Here is a 21,839-nt window from a genome sequence, read left to right on the forward strand (position 1 = left end):
TTTCTAGGTTTTAGGACATTTCTTGGACTTTAGGACTTTTTCAGAATTTAAGACACTCACAGGATTTTAGGACATTTTTAGGATTTTAGGATGTTTCAAGGATTTTAGGATATTTTTAGGATTTTAAATTTCAGGAGATTTCTCTGATTTGAGGACATTTGGGGGATTTAAGTCAAGTCAAGTCAGTTTTATTTATAGAGCCCGTTATCACAAAACATGGTTTGCCTCAGAGGGCTTTACAGTGTACGACATCCCTCTGCCCTTAGACCCTCACATCACCCGAGGAAAAACTCCCCAAAAACAACCCCTGTAACGGGGAAAAAAGAGGAAGAAACCTCAGGAAGAGCGGTAGAGGATAGTGAGGGATCCCTCTTCCAGGACGGACAGACGAGCAATAGATGTCGTAAATAACAACTGAAATACAATCATGACAAAAAGGAAAGAGAAAGAGAGAGGGGGAGAGAGGAGGAGAGGAGGGGAGAGGAGGAGAGAGGAGAGAGGGGAGAGGAGGAGAGATGGGAGAGGAGGAGAGAGGGGGAGAGGAGGAGAGAGGAGGAGAGAGGGGGAGAGAGGGGAGAGGAGGAGAGAGGGGGAGAGGGGGAGAGAGGAGGAGAGAGGGGGAGAGAGGAGGAGAGAGGGGGAGAGAGGGGAGAGGAGGAGAGAGGGGGAGAGGAGGAGAGAGGGGGAGAGGAGGAGAGAGGAGGAGAGGGGGGAGAGAAGGAGAGAGGGAAGAGGAGGAGAGAGGGGGAGAGGAGGGGAGAGAGGGGAGAGAAGGAGAGAGGGAGAGAGGAGGAGAGAGGGGGAGAGAGGGGAGAGGAGGAGAGAGAGGAGGAGAGAGGGGGAGAGAGGGGGAGAGAGGCACAGCAATAATAGAAACAGATGTATGTCATATTACAATAATGGTCGGTGTGAAATTAGTAATTGCTCTCTATGATGATGTTGAGGGAGATGATAACAGTCTCATGCACATGTGAAAGGGAGGTGTCCAAAGGCAAGATCACAGCATCAGCACAGCTATCACCACGGTCAGGCACAGTCAAGGTTACGGCCAGGATCCAGGGAAACTAGGAAACAAGGGAGCAGGAACGCTCCCGAGAGGCAACAGGATTAGCGTAGTGCAGTTCAACAGACCCAGGCTCTGTAATCGTGAGCCCCAGGCAGTGAGAGTACCACAGGGCTATCACAGAGCTAAGTTAAGCTTGCACATGGCAATGCAGTTAACAGACATGCATGATTTCTGATGGCGGCATTGAGAGACGGAAAGGAGCTCAGCGTATCAGGGGAAGTCCCCCGGCAGGTTAAACCTATGTTTTAAACATAATTTAAAGCATTTCTAGGATTTTAGCATTTTTGAGAATTTTAGGACATTTTTAGGATTTTTGTATATTTTACGGATTTTAGGACATTTGTGAGATTTTCAGATATTTCTCAGAATTTAGGAAGTTTCCAAGTTTTTGGATTCTCCGTTCACTGCGGAGGCGCACCAGATGAACGATGTTTGTTTGTTTGTTTTTAAGAATTCGAGATAGCACACGGTGAGTAATCGATACAGAAAACTGTGTTTTTGGAGGTGAATATTCCTTTAATAAGTTATCTAACGTGACTGAAGGACGAGGGTCCATGGACACACCACTGACGTCCGTCTAAACAAGGACAAACTCACACCCCGTGTCCTCTCCGCGGCGGCTTAAAGGACACAGAGTCTGTGTTCTGGTGACTGTCCTCTGACATGGCACAAACCAGATTAGCCGGTCCTGGTTCAGATCGGCCCGGTTGACTCTCTGACCCTGAATTAGTGCTGAATTCAGGAGGGACCGCGGTGTGTCTCTGGAGACGCTCCCAGTGGCATCATCAAGCGTCACGTTTCAAAGTCACGGCGAGGCAGAGCTCCTCTCAAACACATTCAGAGCACGGACCCTGGATCCGTTCCCAGCGACTCCCCCCGTGGACCTTAAAGTGGAGACGCTGAAGGACAAACTGTTCCAGGACAGATGGAGCAGGAGGGACGATGTCCAGCTGAAGCGCGTGACAGGGACGGAGCGATAAAAAGATCACATGATCAGTCACAGAAAGCGGTGATCGGTCCTGCCGCCGCCATCGAGTCATTCACACTCTCAGTATGAATGGTGCCAATCCTTAAAATGTCCTAAAATCCTAGAAATGTGCTAAAGTCCTGGAAACGTCCTAAATGTCTGAAAATGATAGCGATATACTAAAGCCGAAGAAATGTGTTAAAAATGTACAAATGTCCTCAAATACTAGAAGTGTTAAATGTCCTAAAATCCAAACGTCCTAAAATACTAGAAATGTCCAAAAATGTTAGATGCATGTACGGGGCCGCTGTGATTGGCCCCTGGCCGCCCAGAGCGAAGGGCGGCGTCTCTGCGGTCGAATAGTCGTTTTTTTCTGCTGTTTGAAGTTTCAGCTCAGAAGGATCAAAGTTCCTGCAGGAAAACATCCACATTTATGATTGACAGCTGCTTGTCGCCATGGAGACGCCACTTTATCACGCCCATCCTCCAGACCCCCCCCCCCCCGCTGAGGTAGAGACGCCTGAAGGTCGAGCAGCAAATCTAATCAGCGAGCGTTGAGCTGCGTCGCTGCCGTCACCGTGGCGGAGCTAATCCACGGGCGGGCAGGGAGGGGTTAAAATGTCCAACCACAGACGAGATCGGCGGACACGAATGAGAAATAATTCAGTTCAGTGCGCTCCGACTCAAAAGCGGAGGAAACGGCGGCTCGGACCACATCACCAGAGACGTCAACAGATTTACCTCCAAAAACTCGCCGTCTTCGCCTCAAACTGAGACGCTCCAGCTGATCGTTTCATTCCAGCAGCTCGCCGGCGTCGATATTTTATTAATTTAACCTTTATTTAACCCTTTGAAGCCTGAGCAAATTGGCTTTCTTTTTCTCAAAAACATGAGAAGAGGAAGCAACTAAACCAGAGGTGGCCAAAAATGAGCAAGAAATTAGTAAAAACGTAAAAGTAAATTACCGTAAAATAAGTAAATGAATAAATAAACGAACGAATGACTGAATAAATAAATAACATTAAAAAATAGTTAACATAATTTATATTTACAATCATAAAATTATAAAGGTAGTTTTTTTGTTGTTTTTTTGACTATATAATAAATAAATAAAAGTAACGTGAAGGAGGATTCGGTTTCCTGTGAGCTGAAGCGGACGGAGGAAACTCTCCGGCCTTAAACTTCAGATTGAACTCTTCGCTTCTGATCCGCCCGCTCCAGTCTCTCGCTCACGAGTTTAGTTTACGACCTCGGCGCTGCCCGACCAATCAGACGGGAGCCGGACAGGTGAGTGTGGAGGAGGCGTGAGCAGGTGGAGCGTCAGCTGGAGAGTGAGGCGGAAGTTTTCCTGTTTTTATTTCGCCTCCAATGGAGCTGGATTTATTTATAACGTGTGTGTGTGTGTGTGTGTGTGTGTGTGTGTGTGTGTGTGTGTGTGTGTGTGTGTGTGTGTGTGTGTGTGTGTGTTTTCAGCGTACTCTCAGCACATGGAGAATCATATCAGCCCCCCCAACTTCCTGGGTCAGCCCCTCCCCCCGCCAGCATCCTCGGGACGCTACTCCCCGACCCCAAAGAGCATGCTGGGAGACGACGATGTCACCCGGTGAGGACAAACACACCTGCAAACACACCACACACACACACACACACACACACACACACACGAGCCTGAGCGATGGTTTGAGTTTGTCTGGTTTCGATGTCTCTGCGCTGGCGATCACTGTGAATGACGGCGTTTCTTTAAATTTGGCACAAACGTCCAGTTGGACTCAACGATGAAATGATCAGATATTGGTGATCACTTTTATTGCATTTTTTAAATGTATATATATATATATATATATATATATATATATATATATATATATATATATATCTTACTAATAATTTTAAGCTACTTACTCGCTTTTAGATATTTTTCTGTGTATATTTTTCTAATAAGTTTTGAATATTTTACTGTTTATAGATTATTATTTTTCACACACACACACATATATGTAGATATATTTATAATATCATTTCAACTGTTTTTGGGTTATTCTTTGGAATTTTTTCTTATTTCTCCTATTCTTTTTTTAAAAATTATTATTATTTTAGGAGGTTGGAAGTTTGACCTCAAATGACCTCCAGCAGTGAGACGGAGCAGCCGTGTTAGTCTACAGACGTCCTCAAATCACTGACGGCTGCTCATAACATAACATAACACAAAATAAAGATAAGTGTGACTGTAGGTGTAAATATGTAAATGTCTGACATCAAATCAGCATCAATAACAGCAGCAGCTGATGTTCGACCCTCAGCAGGATCAGGGCACCGCCCTCTGCTGGCGTGTACCTGTAACTACACACAACACCACTGACACGGCTGCACGCGTCGACACACTCAGCAGGTGACACTTCACCTGTGGGAATTAATTTAATGTCTGCTGGACTCAGAATTAACGCTCTGTTCATTTTAAGGAAAAAAGCATATTTTTATAAGAATCATGAGAATGACCTGCAGCAGGGAGAGGTGACGACTGACGTGTGTGAGGTCACGTGACTGACGGCCGTGTGTGAGGTCACGTGACTGACGGCCGTGTGTGAGGTCACGTGACTGACGGCCGTGTGGCCCCACAGGGAGCCGAGGAAGGTGGTGCTGCACAGAGGAGCGACCGGACTGGGCTTCAACATCGTGGGCGGCGAGGACGGAGAGGGGATCTTCATCTCATTCATCCTCGCCGGAGGACCAGCTGACCTCTGCGGAGAGCTGAGGAAAGGAGACAGACTCGTCTCTGTATGTACACACACACACACACACACACACACACACACACACACACACACACAGATGACATTGTCATGTGCAGGCGCCATAACAGCATGAATTCAATATAAAAATCTACGTGGCTGCTGCTTTTGTATAGTTATGAAAACCTGGAAAAGTCATGAAAATCACCAACATTTTTGAAGAAAAAAATATCAGTTGTTTTTCTTTAAAAAAATGTTTTTTTTTCATAAATCACAGAAAAAATTTAAGACAAAAAAGCCAATGTACTCCCTTTAGATTTAGACAAATATATTTAAACAAAAAAGGCCCCTTTTTCAAAAGAAAAGAAAATTAAATATCACCAAAAATTTAAAAAGAAAAATCACAAAGAAATTTAAAGAAAAACAATTTGATATATTCATCTAAAATTAGCCTTGTGTGTGTGTTTACACACATATATATATATATATATATATATATATATATATATATATATATATATATATATATTTGGGGCTTTTTTTCGTTCTTTGAGGCGTTTTTGAATAGTTTTTGGGCTGGAAACCATCAGCTGTTCACAAACACGACCTGTGAGGAAACATCAATGTGGTGCTCTCTGAACGCTGTGGTGTGTGTGTGTGTGTGTGTGTGGGTGTGTGTGTGTGTGTGTGTGTGTGTGTGTGTGTGTGTGTGTCGCTGTCGTTCAGGTGAATGGGGTGGACCTCCGTAACGCCACTCACGAGCAGGCAGCCGCCGCCCTGAAGAACGCCGGGCAGACGGTGACCATCATCGCCCACTACAGACCAGAGGGTGAGACGGCGGGACGCCCGTCTCTTTAAATCATCAGCCGACTCTGTTTCGGGGAGATCGAGCCGAAATCCTCTCTGACTGTGAACTTCCTCTTCCCGTCCAGAGTACAGCCGCTTCGAGGCGAAGATCCACGACCTGAGGGAGCAGATGATGAACAGCAGCATCAGCTCCGGATCTGGGTCTCTGCGGACGAGTCAGAAGAGGTCGCTGTACGTCAGGTGAGACGACAGGCGCCGATGTACGGAGGTTCAAAAAGGACAAAAACAACAGGACTTATTATTACATAATTTTGTAAAATTATTGTATTTATTTTTAATATTGTAATTATTAAAATGTATCTGGTGCCAAAACATAAACATATTTGTAGAATAAATCAATTTTTAAATCTTTATTTTATTTATTATATTTGTATTCATTTTTAATTGTTTAACTGATTTAATTGTCATTTTTACTTTCAATAAACCGTCAGCATATTGTAACACTAGACAACAAAATTTTAAAACTATGAATCAAATTTAATTTAAGCTTCTTTGTTCATACTTGTTTTATTTAAATATGCAGTTTTTATATAAGACTGAAAACTGCAAAAAACCTCATTATACAATATTTTTGTGAGTTTTTTTGTAAAAGAAACGAAAACCTGATGTGTTGCTTTGCTGTGTGCGTTTGCGTCGCAGAGCTCTGTTCGACTACGATAAGACCAGAGACTCGGGTCTGCCGAGTCAGGGACTCAACTTCAAGTTCGGAGACATCCTCCACGTGGTGAACGCCTCCGACGACGAGTGGTGGCAGGCCAGACAGCTGACGTCACAGGGGGAGGTGGAGGAGGTCGGGGTCATCCCCAGCAAGAGACGGTCAGTCGCACACACACACACGCACACACACACACACCGAGTCATGTGACCCGTGTTTACATGTTATAGATTCGCGTGTATGGCATGTTTAGCTCTGACTGAAACGTGTCTGTCGCAGCAGATCACGTCATCATGTCCTAAAAATGTAAATTAAAAAAAGCTCTTAACTTGATTGAAATGTAATAAAAGAATATCCGAATGTGTGAATACCTGCGCAATTAATGAAAACCCGAAAATTTGAATATTTGGGTCCAGCCTGAGAAAAGGAACTTTTTTATTTATTTATTTATTTTCACAAATCTGTATAATAACACATGATGTGTTCAAGGACCGTCAGAAATTTGAAAATCCCCAAATATTTTCTGTTTTTGCAGTTTCTGGCTGTGATAAATTATGTTATTTATTCTGAACTTTTAAAATTTTTTAAAGAAAAAAATCTTTTCAAAGGAAAAACAAATCTTTTTTATTTTTTTATTTTAAATTTTTAAAGACAAAAATGGTCAAAACATTTTCTTAAAAAATTGCCAAAAACATTTTAAGTAAAAAGGCCAAATATTTTTAAAGAAAACAAGGGCAAATTTTTATTTTTAATTTTTTTGTTTTAGGAAAATATTCCTTCCAAACAGATAGAAAATCAAAAAAACCAAATAAAAAATCTCACCATTTAAAGTTGTAAAGTCCCTCCCCTCTTAGAAATAACAAACAGTCCCTTTAAATATTCAGTTTTAATCCTCTTCTGAATTCAAATAACATATATTTGCAAAAATGAATATAAGATAAGCCTTTATTGATATTAATAATAATAACTTTATTTCTATAGCACCTTTAAAAACACAGTTTACTTTGACAAACAAAACAAAGCAGAAGCAGAAAACCGGAGACAGAGGAAGAGACAAAATAGATTAACATAGAAACAAAAGGGCAGGAGACAAAAAAGACTGATTGTAATAATAATAACATTAATAATAATAATCAGCAGGATTAGGGCGGAATACAAAAAAAACAGTAAAAAGAAAAATTTAAATCAAAAGACAAAATAAAATTTTAAATTAATAAATAAAATTAAAAGATGAGTTAAAGACACATTAAAAAACAACTTCAGAGAGTAATTAAAAGTGGACAGTATCAGTCCCATAATGGGACAGCAGCAGAGGGACGGCAGAGCAGGTTTGCACCAGAGAAACTTTATATTATATAATATAATTTACAATATTCACCTGCAGTCAAAAACAAGCAAGAGACAAAACTCAACTGTTGACAACATTTACACTCACTGCGCGTGAAAATAACAGCGTGCCTGCATGTTATCGTATCGTTATCGTCATCAAGAAGATGTACTTTTTTAGAATTTGCCTCAAAGTCCTGGAAAAAAAAGTCCTGGAAAAAAAGTCCTGGAAAAAAAGTCCTGGAAAAAAAGTCCTTGTAAAATGTATTTGATGAAATGTGCATGAACACTGCTTTGACCTCGTCTGCGTGACCTCCGCTGACCTCTGACCTTGTGTCGTCTGTGACCTCAGGGTGGAGAAGAAGGAGAGGGCGCGATTAAAGACGGTGAAGTTCAACGCCAAGTCTCGAGACCGAGCGGTGAGTCTGACGCGAGCTCGCTGGTCCAGGACTCGAGTTCTGAGCCGCCAAACGGTGAATTATGGACACGACTTCTTGGCTCGCTGTTTTTGGGCAGATAAATAAAATAAATAAACAGAGGACAGCAAAGCCCCGCCCCCAAAATATGCGAAAAAATGGGGTATTTATTTTTTCTCTTATTAATTATATATATACATTTGAATATTGTGGAAAAGTTAATTATCCTTAAATTATCATGATTTAATTCAAAAAGATAAACTTTCATATATTATTCATCAAATGTAAATATTTCAAGCCTTTTTTTGTTTAAATGTCGATGATTATGGTTTATAGCTCATGAAAATCAGAAATCCAGAATACAAATTATTAGAATAGATAATGATAATGACGAATTTATAAGTATGTTCATTTATATACTAATACTTTACTACATATTACTGCATCAGTGTGGCACAGATGTTTCTAATGTTTTTAATTTTTGACATTTTTCATTATAAAAATTAAAATAGAAAAATGCTTAAAACATTTTAGTTTATGTTATGAGTCGAGAATATATTAAATTGTCTCTTTCTTAAAATATTGAACTTTTTCACAATAGTAAAATTTTTTGGCATGCGTGTGTATGCATATATGAGTGTGTGTGTGTGTGTGTGTGTGTGTGTGTGTGTACGCATGCGTATATATTGTGTTTCTACAAAAATGCAGTGTTGCCTGATTTTCTCTGCAGACACAAACAGAGAAACCGCAATATTTCAGTATGAAAAAAACCCCAAAAAACAGGCGCGTTGTCCATAATTCACCCAAGGTATCATGGGAAATCTGTCCTTTGGTTCAGTGTGTGTCTGAATTTTCTCTGAGCTGCGTTTAAAGGGACAGTTCAGAGTTTTGAAGAGGTGTCTTATACAGTCAGCTGAGCGACGGACGGCTGTGAAGGAGTTCAGCAACAACACGTGTTTACAGATAACAACAATAACAACAATAATAATATTAATTATCCTTTAAAGCGTCGGTGATGCAGAGATCCCGACTGCTTCACGTTAATGTCACACGGCGATTTCAGCAGGAGAGTCGAAGTTTTGAGGCCGTCTTCAGAGACGGACCGCTCTGAGACGAACACTGATTAATCGTGGTCAGTAACACCTACGAACTCGAACCTACGAACACATCCGCGCAGCGTTTCCACGGCAGACGGTACTCTTTGGCGTACGTTTCTTGTCGCCGTATTTCCTCTTGAGCAGCGTTTGGAGCAGCGACGGCGTGTTTCAGCATCCGCTCCTGACGGTTAGCTGGTTTTATTCGCCGAACTTTCTGTGAGACTTAACAAGAGGGGGACGTTTGAAAGGCAAAGGACATAAATCACGTCAGTCTTCTTCCGAAAAACGCGCACAGCTCGACAGGCCGATCACACAAGACCAGCAGGACCTGGTCCAGACCACGACCACCAGACCACGTTCAGAAATCCGGCAAATCCGGTTAGTTTCTCAGATCGGATCCTGAAGACAGACTGTCCTCGCTGCCGTTTGCGTCAGTGCTCTGCGCTGACCTGTCTGCACGGGTTGCCGTGGTAATGATGTAGGCGTCGGTACGTGCGCTGGTGATTACAAACACGGAAGTACGAGCGGCGGAAAAATGGAGACGCAAAATCTCGCCATCTGATGTGAAAGAGCGGAGCGTCCGGACTGAAGACGCGTCGTATAAATGTGGCGGTTTGGATCAGATTTCATAAAAATCAACATGGATATGACAAAAATCAGACTTGGGCTGGCAGTCTGAACTCAGACCAGCAAAGACCAGCACAGACCAGCAAAGACCAGCTAAAACCAGCAGAAGCTGGAAAGTCATGGAATTTACAAAAGGCAATTTCCAGGCTACAGAGAGTTTAGCTTGACAAACCTGTGTTCAGTTTTTGGCTGTGATGATGGGCATGAGCTGGTCTCTGCTGGTCTCAGATGGTCTCTGCTAGTCTCTGCTGGTCTCAGATGGTCTGAGATGGTCTCTGCTGGTCTCAGATGGTCTCTGCTAGTCTGAGATGGTCTCTGCTGGTCTCAGATGGTCTCTGCTAGTCTCTGCTAGTCTCAGATGGTCTCTGCTAGTCTCTGCTAGTCTCAGATGGTCTAAGATGGTCTCTGCTGGTCTGAAATGGTTTCTGCTGGTCTAAAATGGTCTGAGGTAGTCTCTGCTGGTCTCTGTTGGTCTCTGTTGGTCTCTGCTTGTCTCTGCTGGTCTGAGATGGTCTCTGCTGGTCTCAGATGGTCTCTGCTAGTCTCAGATGGTCTGAGGTAGTCTCTGCTTGTCTCTGCTGGTCCTGACCCACTTGTTGCTGGTCTCTGATGGTTTGACGTGCTGGTTGAGCTCTCAGAATGAACGTAGTTCGAACGTTTGTGGTCTCACGGGATCATAAAGTGGAGAAAATATTCTGCCGCTGTTAGAGTGAATTATTGAGACGAACACAGACTTTGTCACGAGACCGACTGTCTTCACGTCCACGGCGTTTGTCTCCGGACCGTGGCGTTTGTCTCAGGACCGTGGCGTTTGTCCCCGGACCGTGGCGTTTGTCTCCGGACCGTGGGCGTGTTTGCTGACATCATCTGCCGTAAGACGTAACAAACCTCGTAAACAGTCTGAACTGTCCCTTCGTGCTGAGTGAGTGTTGCATGCGGTGAGAGTTTCTCTGGCGTGTTGTGGACGTGTCGGAGGACGACGAGCTCCGCCCACTAACGTCTGACTAATGTTTGGAGCAGTTAACAGCATGTTGGCGTCCGTCTCTGAGATGTTTCTTCTTCCTCGCCGCTCGAGCGTCTCGGCGGCCGCGCCTCCCCAGCTCCTTTATTTTGTTGTTTTAAAAACGTGTGTCGCTTTAACACGTGTTGCCCAAACGCCCCGCCCAGCGCCGCCCGCCAGCCCGCCCTCTAACACGCCGCACTGACGACGGGGAGGAAAAAACACACAACATGCATGACCTCCCCCTCCAACTCCTCCCCCTCCTCCTCACACGGAGAGAAACGCTTGACATTGATGTCTGCTGCTCACACAAACCCACCTCCTCCTCCTCCTCCTCACCTCCTCCTCCCCCTCACCTCCCCCTCCTCCTCCTCACCTCCTCCCCCTCACCTCCTCCTCCTCCCCTCCTCCTCCTCCTCACCTCCTCCCCCTCACCTCCTCCTCCTCCTCCTCCTCCCCCTCACCTCCTCCTCCTCACCTCCTCCTCCTCCTCACCTCCTCCTCCTCCTTCTCACCTCCTCCTCCTCACATCCTTCTCCTCACCTCCTCCTCCTCCTCCTCCTCCTTCTCACCTCCTCCTTCTCCTTCTCACCTCCTCCTCCTCACCTCCTTCTCCTCACCTCCTCCTCCTCCTCCTTCTCACCTCCTCCTCCTCCTCCCCCTCACCTCCTCCTCCCCCGCACCTCCTCCTCCTCCTCCCCCTCCCCTCCTCCTCCTCCTCCTCCTCCTCCTCACCTCCTCCTCCTCCTCCTCCCCCTCACCTCCTCCTCCTCACCTCCTCCTCCTTCTCACCTCCTCCTCCTCACCTCCTTCTCCTCACCTCCTCCTCCCCCTCACCTCCTCCTCCTCCTTCTCACCTCCTCCTTCTCCTTATCACCTCCTCCTCCCCCCCACCTCCTCCTCCTCACCTCCACACCTCCTCCTCCTCCTCACCCCCTCATCTCCTCACCTCCTCTGCCTCCTCACCTCCTCCTCACCTCCTTCTCCTCACCTCCTCCTCCTCACCCCTCACCTCCTCCTCCTCCTCACCTCCACACCTCCTCCTCCTCCTCACCTCCTCCTTACCTCCTCCTCCTCCCTCCTCCTCACCTCCTCACCTCCTCCTCCTCCTCCTCCTCCTCTTCACCTCCTCCTCCTCCCCCTCTCCTCCTCACCACCTCCTCCTGCTCCTCACCACCTCCTCCTCCTCCTCCCCCCCTCCTCCTCTTCACCTCCTCCTCCTCCTCACCTCCTCCTCCTCCTCCTCCTCACCTCCTCCTGCTGGTTAACACTACACTGCACCATGTGACCTGATGATGTCATCACAAGGAGGCCACTCACTTATTCGTGAAAACATCAAAAGGTCCTTTACTGTCCTTTACTGTCCTTTACTGTCCTTTAACGTCCTTTACTGTCCTTTACTGTCCTTTAACGTCCTTTACTGTCCTTTAACGTCCTTTACTGTCCTTTACTGTCCTTTAACGTCCTTTACTGTCCTTTAACGTCCTTTACTGTCCTTTAACATCCTTTACTGTCCTTTACTGTCCTTTACTGTCCTTTACTGTCCTTTACTGTCCTTTAACGTCCTTTAATGTCCTTTACTGTCCTTTAACGTCCTTTAATGTCCTGCTCAGCGGTTGAAATTTTTAAAGAAAAAGATTCACCAAATATTTTCTCTAAAAAAATCGCTATTTTTTAATTTTTACAGTAAAAAGAAAAACCTTCCAAACTTTACTTTTATTTTAAAAATGAAAGAAAACAAATCTCCAGAACTTAGAAAAATAGCAAAGGTTTAAAAGGCATATTTTATTTTTGAAAACATGCCCTCCAAACTGGAAAAGTTTTTTTTAAGTGTCTTCTAATACTTTAATTAAAAAAAAAAAAAATGGGTAAATGGCCAAAAAATGTAAGTAAAAGAATTTTCCTTTAAACCATCACTAAGACTTAATTTAATTTAAAATATTATTTCTTATAAATATTATAAATTTCTTTAAGAAAACATTTCAAACACCAACATTTATTCTTTGAAGAAGAAGACAGATAAAAAATGGCAAGAAAAATCAAAACAGAAGCGATGAGGAGTATCGATGGTCCTCTCAGAGAATATCTGCTCTTTAATATTTGTCTCAATCTCCTGGAAAAGTTTATTTTTCTCTTTAAGTTAAAGGCAGAAGAGCTCAGCTGATTAAAATGAACTGTTTTCTACAAAATTAAAAATTATTCATTGTTGTTAAACGATATATTCAGTATTATTCTTTATAATTATGGTGAAATGCTTTCATGAATGTGATTTTAAAGTTTTTTTTCTTCTTAAGTTGCCAAATATTGCCAAATGTTTTTAAAGATGTGAGATTACTAAAGGAATAAAATCAGATCAGATAAAATAAAATAAATCAAGAAAACAAATCACCAAAATATTTGAAACCAAAAAAATTCCCAAATATTTTTAAAGACAGGGCCACATTAAGGAAAAAAAAAAATTATTTACGAGATTAAAGTCATTAGTTACGAGAAAAAAGTCATTATTAATGAGATTAAACTCATTATTAACGAGAAAAAAGTCATTATTAACAAGAAAAAAGTCATTATTAACGAGAAAAAACTCATTATTAACGAGAAAAAAGTCATTATTAATGAGAAAAAAGTCATTATTAATGAGATTAAACTCATTATTAACGAGAAAAAAGTCATTATTAACGAGAATAAAGTAATTATTTATGAGAATAAAGTCATAATATTCAAACCTGCTGCTTTTGGAGACACTTGTTAACATGAGGGCTACGGAGGATTTGGTTGAGTTGTATTTTAGGATAGGTTTCACAAACAAGGAGATACTTAATCTTTTGGCACATCAGCATCACATTATCATAAGTATCAGGACTTTAAAAAGAATATGCAAGAAATTGCATCTTTTCCGGCGAAAGAACCAGTCGGACTTAGAGGATGTTGCTGCTTTTCTGGAGGGAGAAACGGCTGCAGGGTTATGGTTGGATGCATCTACAGGCTATTCAGAGGGTTTCATTGTGTCTCAAGAAACAAATCAAGTGTCTCCAAAAGCAGCAGGTTTGAATATTATGACTTTATTCTCATTAATAATGAGTTTTTTCTTGTTAATAATGAGTTTAATCTCGTAAATAATGACTTTTTTCTCATTAATAATGAGTTTTTTCTCGTTAATAATGAGTTTAATCTCGTAACTAATGACTTTTTTCTCATTAATAATGAGTTTTTTCTCGTTAATAATGAGTTTAATCTCGTAACTAATGACTTTAATCTCATAAATAATTTTTTTTTTTTCCTTAATGTGGCCCTAATCCTCCGTCGTACTAAAGGAATAAAATTAGATCGGATAAAATAAAATAAATCAATAAAATAAAATCACTTCAACAGAAAAGGTCAGTGCCATGGAGGCGTAGCTCCTCTATTCAAACTGTTTCAGTCCCACCAGTCATAACTCGTCTCTGACAGCAGCTGGACGTGTCCCCTCAGCTTGTCTCCGCTGTCTCTCTGCATGTTTTCTGCATGTCCAGTTTGTCCTCGTCCTGCTTTTGTCTCTGACGTCTGCTGCCTTCACTGTCGCTGTGTTAAACTCCAGCTGTTTATTAAACCGCTTATATAATAATAATGATAATAATAATAATAATGATGATGATGATGATGATGATGATGATAATAACAATAATAACAAAAATATTCACTGAATATTTGAGGAAACAAACAAAGAGAAAATTTAAACGCAGAATTTCGGTTTCTGATCCATTTTTCGCAGGTTTCTCTTTTAAAATTGGTGTTAGTGAGACAGCTGTGCCCGATTAACCCTTTGAATCCTGGATCAACATCACTTTTCTTGTGCTGCATTCAGTTGCTTTTCACAAGTGATTTAACCCTTTAAAATCTGAGTGAATTGGTTTGATTTCTAAAAACATGGAGGAAAAGCAATGAGCTTGCCAAGAAATATTCAGCAAAGTGCAAGAAATTAGAAACTGAAAATCAGCTAACCTCTGAAACCTGAAAAAAATTTGGTTATTTTTATATCACTTATTTTAAATTTTGGAAAAAAAGGCAATGAGCATCCTGAAAGGAAACGTCCCGCAAATTGCAAAGAAAAAAACTGATATAAGGTGATTTTGATTTGTTTTATTTAGCACATATTAAAAAGAATAATATTATACATTTCAGTTCACCACGACACCATCAGCCAGCAGACCAGCAAAATATTTAAATTGGTTAAAAATATATACACATATAGGCTGTAATTAAAAAAAATAAATGATCATTTGATGATAATAAAATAAACAAAATTAGCTGGAGGAAAATATATGTTATCCAAAGAAAGGGAAAAATGTCGAGAAATGTTCACTTATAAATCTCATAATTATTTATATTTAGAATTATTCTACAAAATTCAATATTTTTATTTTAATTTTTCCTTTTTTTAGCACTTCCTTAACGTCATTTCCACATTTGTTTTATTTTTATTGTATTTTTTCATTCTTTTTTTTGGCCATTTTTTTAGTTATTTTACTCTTTGCCTTCCTCCTCTCGCACCTCTGAAAGAAATCAAGCCAGTTTGTTCAGGTTTCAAAGGGTTAAATATAAATAACATGTATCGTCGTGTTTTTGAGGCTTTTTTTGAGGTTGTTTTTTACATGTTTAGTGTCACTTTTTATTTTTAGTTTTATTTTTTGAGTTTCCTGTTCGCCACAGACTCAGAGAAAAAGCAAACCGACATCAGACTCCCCTCATCTCCTCCTCTTTTTTTTTAATCCCATCACCTCCTCCTCCTCCTCCTCCTCCTCCTCCTCTTCCTCCTCAGCAGTCTCTCAATGACAAGCGTAAAAAGAACCTCTTTTCCCGAAAGTTTCCGTTCTACAAGAGCAAAGAGGCGAGTGAGCAGGAGACCAGCGATGTCGACCGTAAGTATCCCAGTGCGGCGTGAGGGGGGTGGGCGGGGCGATGGGGTCGGGCGACAGGAAGAGAGGTCAGCTGGTGGCGGCGTGCTGCAGACGCACCGGTTGGCACGGCAACAGGGCGTGGCTAAAATAACCCGGGTGGTTCAGTCAACAGTGCAGACGGCAGATTATTGGTCTGAACAGCAGCGATACTCAACTGGCTCCTCTCAGGGGCCACTTTTAAAACGACAGGGGGCCACAAAATCACAGGGGGCCACATAATGACAGGGGCCTCATTATGACACATAGTAGGATGTTTTTCGGGATGATTTTAGGACATTTTCAGGATTTTAGGACATTTCAACGTTTTTAGGATGTTAGTAGGATTTTATTACGTTTTTAAGACTTTAGGATGTTTTTTATTTCAGGATGTTTGTAGGATTTGGGGATGTTTCTTAGGAATTTATAAGATTTCTAGGATTTTAGGACATTTCTCAGATTTGAGGACATTTTTAGGATTTCAGGAAGTTTTTAGGACTTTAGGATGTTTGAAGGATTTAGGACATTCCTTTGATTATAGGATGTTTCTGGGGTTTTGGGACATTTTTGGATTTCTAGGACAATTCCAGGATTTTTAGATGTTTATAGGATTTTGGGACGTTTTCTTGGATAATATGACATTTCTGAGGTTTTTGGGGCACTTCTAAGACTGGCTAAGATTTCTGGGATTGTAGGACGTTTCTCAGATTTTAGGGCATCAGTGTCTCAGCTCACTTTATTTTTATAGTCAGATAGAAACTGGTGGCCCCCGTCAGGGGCCAGATTCAGCCCGCGGGCCATAAGTTGAGTATCACCGCTCTGCAATAGTCCTCCTCGTTGGAGCCAAAATGGCCGCCCTGCCGCCGCTGGCCGGCGGCGTCCCCTCTGCTCTCTCTGTCTGTCGCTGAAACTCATAACTTGTTGTGTTGTTTTCTCCTCGTTGTTCGCTCGGCTGCGCTGACCGCAGGACAACAGTGACGACATGCTGTCCAAAGGCCACAGTAAGTGTCCCCCCCACCACCTCAACCCCCTCTGTCCCCCAGAATACTCCCATCAGCCACCTGGGCTCCACCAGGATCCGTCTTCAGCCAGCACGAACGGAGAGCGTCACAAAGACAGAGTCAAAGCTAAGAAAATAAAAAAGTAAAATATAAAAGTACTTATAGTCACATTTTTCTCTTTCCACCGTATAATTCTCTTTTTTCCTGTTTTTATGAACGTTCACGGTAACATCATCAATATTCAGATTACGGTCAATCATGAAGAGACAAACGTCAGAGTTCGGGTCTCCGTGGGCAGAAAACAAACATTAACCAAAAAAAAGAAAACTGTCTAAAATCAGGCTGAATTAACTCGGTGTAAGGCGTGAAAAGCTGCTGCCGTCTTTACCGTGACGTTTAGGAATGTGCTGAAACATTTCGGCTGTTTATCTCAGAACATTTACACGAAAAACTCTTCACACACGTGTCCGCTTTATGATCGTCACGACCCCGAAAAACAAATAACACCGAAGAGCGACGACGCTGCAGTCTGAGTCCCGATGGAGAAAATGTGGGAAGAACGGCTGCACCTCGTCAAAATCGACCTCAAAGCTTTTCAAGAATTTTACTTTTCACTTACTTTTTTTACTTTTCAATTCAGCCGTTGATTCAGATTTAAAAAAGGAATCGTTTGACCGCAAACAATTCAACATCTAAACACCTAAACACCGGCCGTCCGCTCCTGTGCTAAAGGCTGCAGTCCACGCAGAGACGTCTCCACAAGACCCTAATGTCCTGAAATCCTGGAAATGTCCTAAAATCTTTGAAATTTCCAAAAACCCTTAAATAACCCGAAATCCCTTACATCCAAGGAATATCCTAAAATCCTAAAAATGTCCTGAAATCCTTGAAATTTCCCAAATTCCGAGAAATGTCTTAAAATCCAAGAAATGTCTTAAAATCCTAGAAAAATCCTGAAATCCTAAAATTGTCCTAAAATCCTGAAGTGTTCGATGGGCGTATCCGGACGCCTCGCTGTGCGTCATCACATTCATGAACTAAAACACCGAATGAAATGTTTCGCTCACGCTGGAGAAGCTGAAGTCGGTTCCTGGTGGACACGGAGACCTTCCTCTCTCTCCTCCTCCTCCTCCTCCTCCTCTTCTCCTTCTTCTTCTTCTTCTTCTTCATCATCACCGACCATAGAGGACCGGAGCTCCATCTCTTCCAGTCTCTCCGTCAGTCGTCAGTTTCACTCCTCTCGTAGCTCCGTGTTTGTTCAGGTGCTCCGTCACACCTGGACCCACCCGGAGCTTCAGGTTTCACAGACGTCTTTTTCTCCTGATGAATCAAACTGTGTTTATGTTCCCTCACCTTGGTTCCCTCACCTCTGCAGCGTCTTTGCAAAAAGCGCAAAGAATGATTTGCAGTTTATATTTCAGGGAACATTTAAAGCCTCTGGAAACGTGGCTTGAGATGCTGTTTTAACCTGAATAATACTATACACTGTACATTATAATAATACTATACACTGTACATTATAATAATACTATATACTGTACATTATAATAATACTATATACTGTACATTATAATAATACTATACACTGTACATTATAATAATACTATACACTGTACATTATAATAATACTATACACTGTACATTATAATAATACTATATACTGTACATTATAATAATACTATATACTGTACATTATAATAATACTATATACTGTACATTATAATAATGCTATACACTGTACATTATAATAATACTATATACTGTACATTATAATAATGCTATATACTGTACATTATAATAATGCTATATACTGTACATTATAATAATACTATATACTGTAATTTATAATAATACTATATACTGTACATTATAATAATGCTATATACTGTACATTATAATAATGCTATATACTGTACATTATAATAATGCTATATACTGTAATTTATAATAATACTATATACTGTACATTATAATAATACTATATACTGTACATTATAATAATACTGTATACGGTACATTATAATAATACTATATACTGTAATTTATAATAATACTATATACTGTACGATATAATAATGCTATATACTGTACGATATAATAATACTATATACTGTACATTATAATAATACTATATACTGTAATTTATAATAATAATACTATATACGGTACATTATAATAATACTATATACTGTACATTATAATAATACTATATACTGTAATTTATAATAATACTATATACTGTACATTATAATAATGCTATATACTGTACATTATAATAATACTATATACTGTACATTATAATAATACTATATACGGTACATTATAATAATACTATATACTGTACATTATAATAATACTATATACTGTACATTATAATAATACTATATACTGTACATTATAATAATGCTATATACTGTACATTATAATAATACTATATACTGTACATTATAATAATATATACTGTACATTATAATAATACTATATACTGTAATTTATAATAATACTATATACTGTAATTTATAATAATACTATATACTGTACGATATAATAATGCTATATACTGTACGATATAATAATACTATATACTGTACGATATAATAATACTTGTTAACTAAAGTCGTTAAAGATGAACATATTTTGGTGTTTATGGAGAATGTTACCTGAACCTTAAGAAGAACGTTCTGGGAACTGAAAGAAAACTTGTAAAATGTGAAATGTTACTAAAACATTCCATTGGTTTAATGGTCCCAGCTAACAGGGAACGTTCCCACAAAGAAAACATTTTAATCTAACGTTCAAAGAACGTTTTAAGGATGTTTATCATTTCAAATAATGTTCCTGTGAGGTTAAATGCTGACTGAGACGTAACGTTTGAGCTGTAATATTGTCAGGATGTTTTGGTGATGGTGAGAGGTGACAGATCAGAGAATGTTCTTTATGAAACATTCCCACAACGTTACATGAGAACAAAGGGAGAACGTTTTAAAAGCAGCATTCAGAACATGTTATTTAGACCTGAGATTACGCAACTTTTTTTATGAAAATGTGATGTGGTATGTGTAACATATTTGGATGTTTATGGAGAATGTTACCTGAACATTAAGAAGAACATTCTGGGGACTAAAAGAAAACTTTTATGTTTTTAGAACCAAAAATTGCTCGCTGGGTTGCTCCTCCTCAGGCAGAGCGCCCAGAGTCGCCGTGACGCTCCCAGAATGCAGTGCTCCGGATTTAGCGACGGTCGCTCTGACGCTCACGGCGAGCGTTTCAGTTCGATAAATGAGCATCAGCTGACTGCTGGTTTTGATCGTCTTCATCCGTACGAGATATTGATCCAATGATCAGTTAATTTCTCCCACAAACAGCCAGCTTCAGGAAACTGAAAAAACGACGACAATATTTCAGATTTGAATCGATTGATCATTTTTTTCTGCTTTTTTTCTGCATGTGAGACTTTAAAAACATTTTCAGAACGTTTTTGGCGGTTTTGGTTCCCAGAGGTTTTGAAGTGTTGTTGATCAGCTGTTAGAGGAGGTTTATTCTGTGACGTGTGATTAACTCTGTGATTTACTGATCTGCTGCCGTTACGTCGAGTCCTCTCTGTTACCGTGGCATCATGGGAAAGCGGCGCTGACCCGTGTGTCCTGTGTTTTGTTGTGATTGCAGAACACGTGACTTCTAACGCCAGCGATAGCGAGAGTAGCTACCGTAAGTGTGACCCTCCGCCGTCAACGCTCAGCGCTCCGACACTAACCGCTAACCCCCGCACTGATGTCATCAACCAGCACAGGCTGCTGATTGGCTGATAACAGCATGACCTCACACACACACACACACTTTATGTTCCTGCTAAACGTCCCTGAACGCTGCCTGTCCGTCCTGACTGCTGCATGGACTGTAAACCAGCACGCTCCACCTCAGGTCTCTCACACGAGTCCTTCACGAGTCAACAAGTGTTTTTCTGACTCTGCTGTGACTCACGGCTCCGAAATCATTTTCTGACTCTTTAGATTTAACAAGTTTTTCTTTGTTCGAGTGGTCAGACGCAGATATCTTTTCCATAAATACACAACAGCATGTTTCTGTGTTTCTTAACACAATTTCAATACATTTAGTTCAAATTAAATAAATATTTTATATATACATATATATGTATGTACTTCTATATGTATATATATTATGTATCATCATCATGTATTTCCCTTAAATCTTAATTTGCAAAAAACATCTAAACTCTGATTTTTCATTAGTTAAAGTTCAAGATTGGTATTTTTCAACTTGGACTCTATTTTCTCGTATTTTCTCAGCACATTTGGGCTTTTAGGATGTTTGTTGGACTTTTCTGGGATTTTTTCAGATTTTAAAACATTTCAAGGATTCCAGGATGTTTCTCAGACTTGAGGAATTTTTTTTTAAATTTAATTTTAGGACATGTCGAAGATTTTAGGATTTTTCTCAGATTTTGGGACATTTCCAGAATATTAGAACATTTTTTAGGATTTCAGAACTTATTTTTTATTTTAGGACGTTTCTCAGACTTTAGGACATCAGTGTCTCAGCTGTGTCCTCTGTCGGGGGTGTGGGGGATCCTCCTCTGGCTCTTTTTTTGATCAACAAGCTCTATTTTGATGCTGTTTCATGTCTCTGACACCTTATGGAGACTAAAAGGACAAAAACTGTTCACAGAGTCCATCACTTTATTTTTATTGTGAATTAGAAAATGCTTGGGGGGCCACCAGGGGCCCTATCAGGGGCCAGATTTGGCCTTGGAGTCACGTACAGGTACCTCTAAAGTGTTCTCCCGTACAGTGGTTGGCGTATCGCCGCTTGTCTCCCTGGTTCTGTCAGTTAGAGCTCGGCTGCAGCTGTGAGCCTCCTGCAGGAGCGACGGAGCCGCGTTCGGATTAAAGACGCTCAGCGTCACATTTTACACATGAAGTCCAGCAGGAATCACAGCGCCCGCTCAGTGCAGACACAAACTAACCACAGATCATTTCTGACCTGAGCTAAACCTGCTCTCATCCTCACTTCATCTCTCCTCCTCCTGCACCTCCTCCTCCTCAGTCTTCATCCCTCTCTGTGGTCCCTCCAGTAAACCTGTTAATGCAGCTAACTGTTAAACTCTCCTCTCACTAACTGTGTGCGTGTGTGTGTGCGTGTGTGTGTGTGTGTGTGTGT

The 21,839-nt window shown here is 41.0% G+C and overlaps 1 protein-coding gene across 19 annotated transcripts in view; it reads left to right on the forward strand.

The window, feature by feature from the left end:
* Positions 1-21,839, forward strand: part of LOC121951929 (discs large homolog 1-like protein) — a 122,234-nt gene that overhangs the window by 92,370 nt on the left and 8,025 nt on the right. For 10 of the 19 annotated variants that reach the window (XM_088085991.1, XM_088085975.1, XM_088085977.1 and 7 more), the window contains 8 exons: positions 3,507-3,636; positions 4,652-4,808; positions 5,489-5,591; positions 5,695-5,809; positions 6,269-6,445; positions 7,963-8,029; positions 15,546-15,645; positions 20,328-20,369. In XM_088085991.1, the coding sequence (XP_087942117.1) occupies positions 3,507-3,636; positions 4,652-4,808; positions 5,489-5,591; positions 5,695-5,809; positions 6,269-6,445; positions 7,963-8,029; positions 15,546-15,645; positions 20,328-20,369 (891 nt within the window). Of the gene's footprint in view, positions 1-3,506; positions 3,637-4,651; positions 4,809-5,488; positions 5,592-5,694; positions 5,810-6,268; positions 6,446-7,962; positions 8,030-15,545; positions 15,646-16,627; positions 16,662-20,327; positions 20,370-21,839 lie in introns of all 19 variants that reach the window. The other 9 variants (XM_088085976.1, XM_088085992.1, XM_088085986.1 and 6 more) reach the window with 3 other exon arrangements.

The sequence above is a fragment of the Plectropomus leopardus genome, chromosome 12, assembly GCF_026936395.1.
Source record: "Plectropomus leopardus strain MGB_pleo_1.0 chromosome 12, ASM2693639v1, whole genome shotgun sequence".
Taxonomy (NCBI): Eukaryota; Metazoa; Chordata; class Actinopteri; order Perciformes; family Serranidae; genus Plectropomus; species Plectropomus leopardus.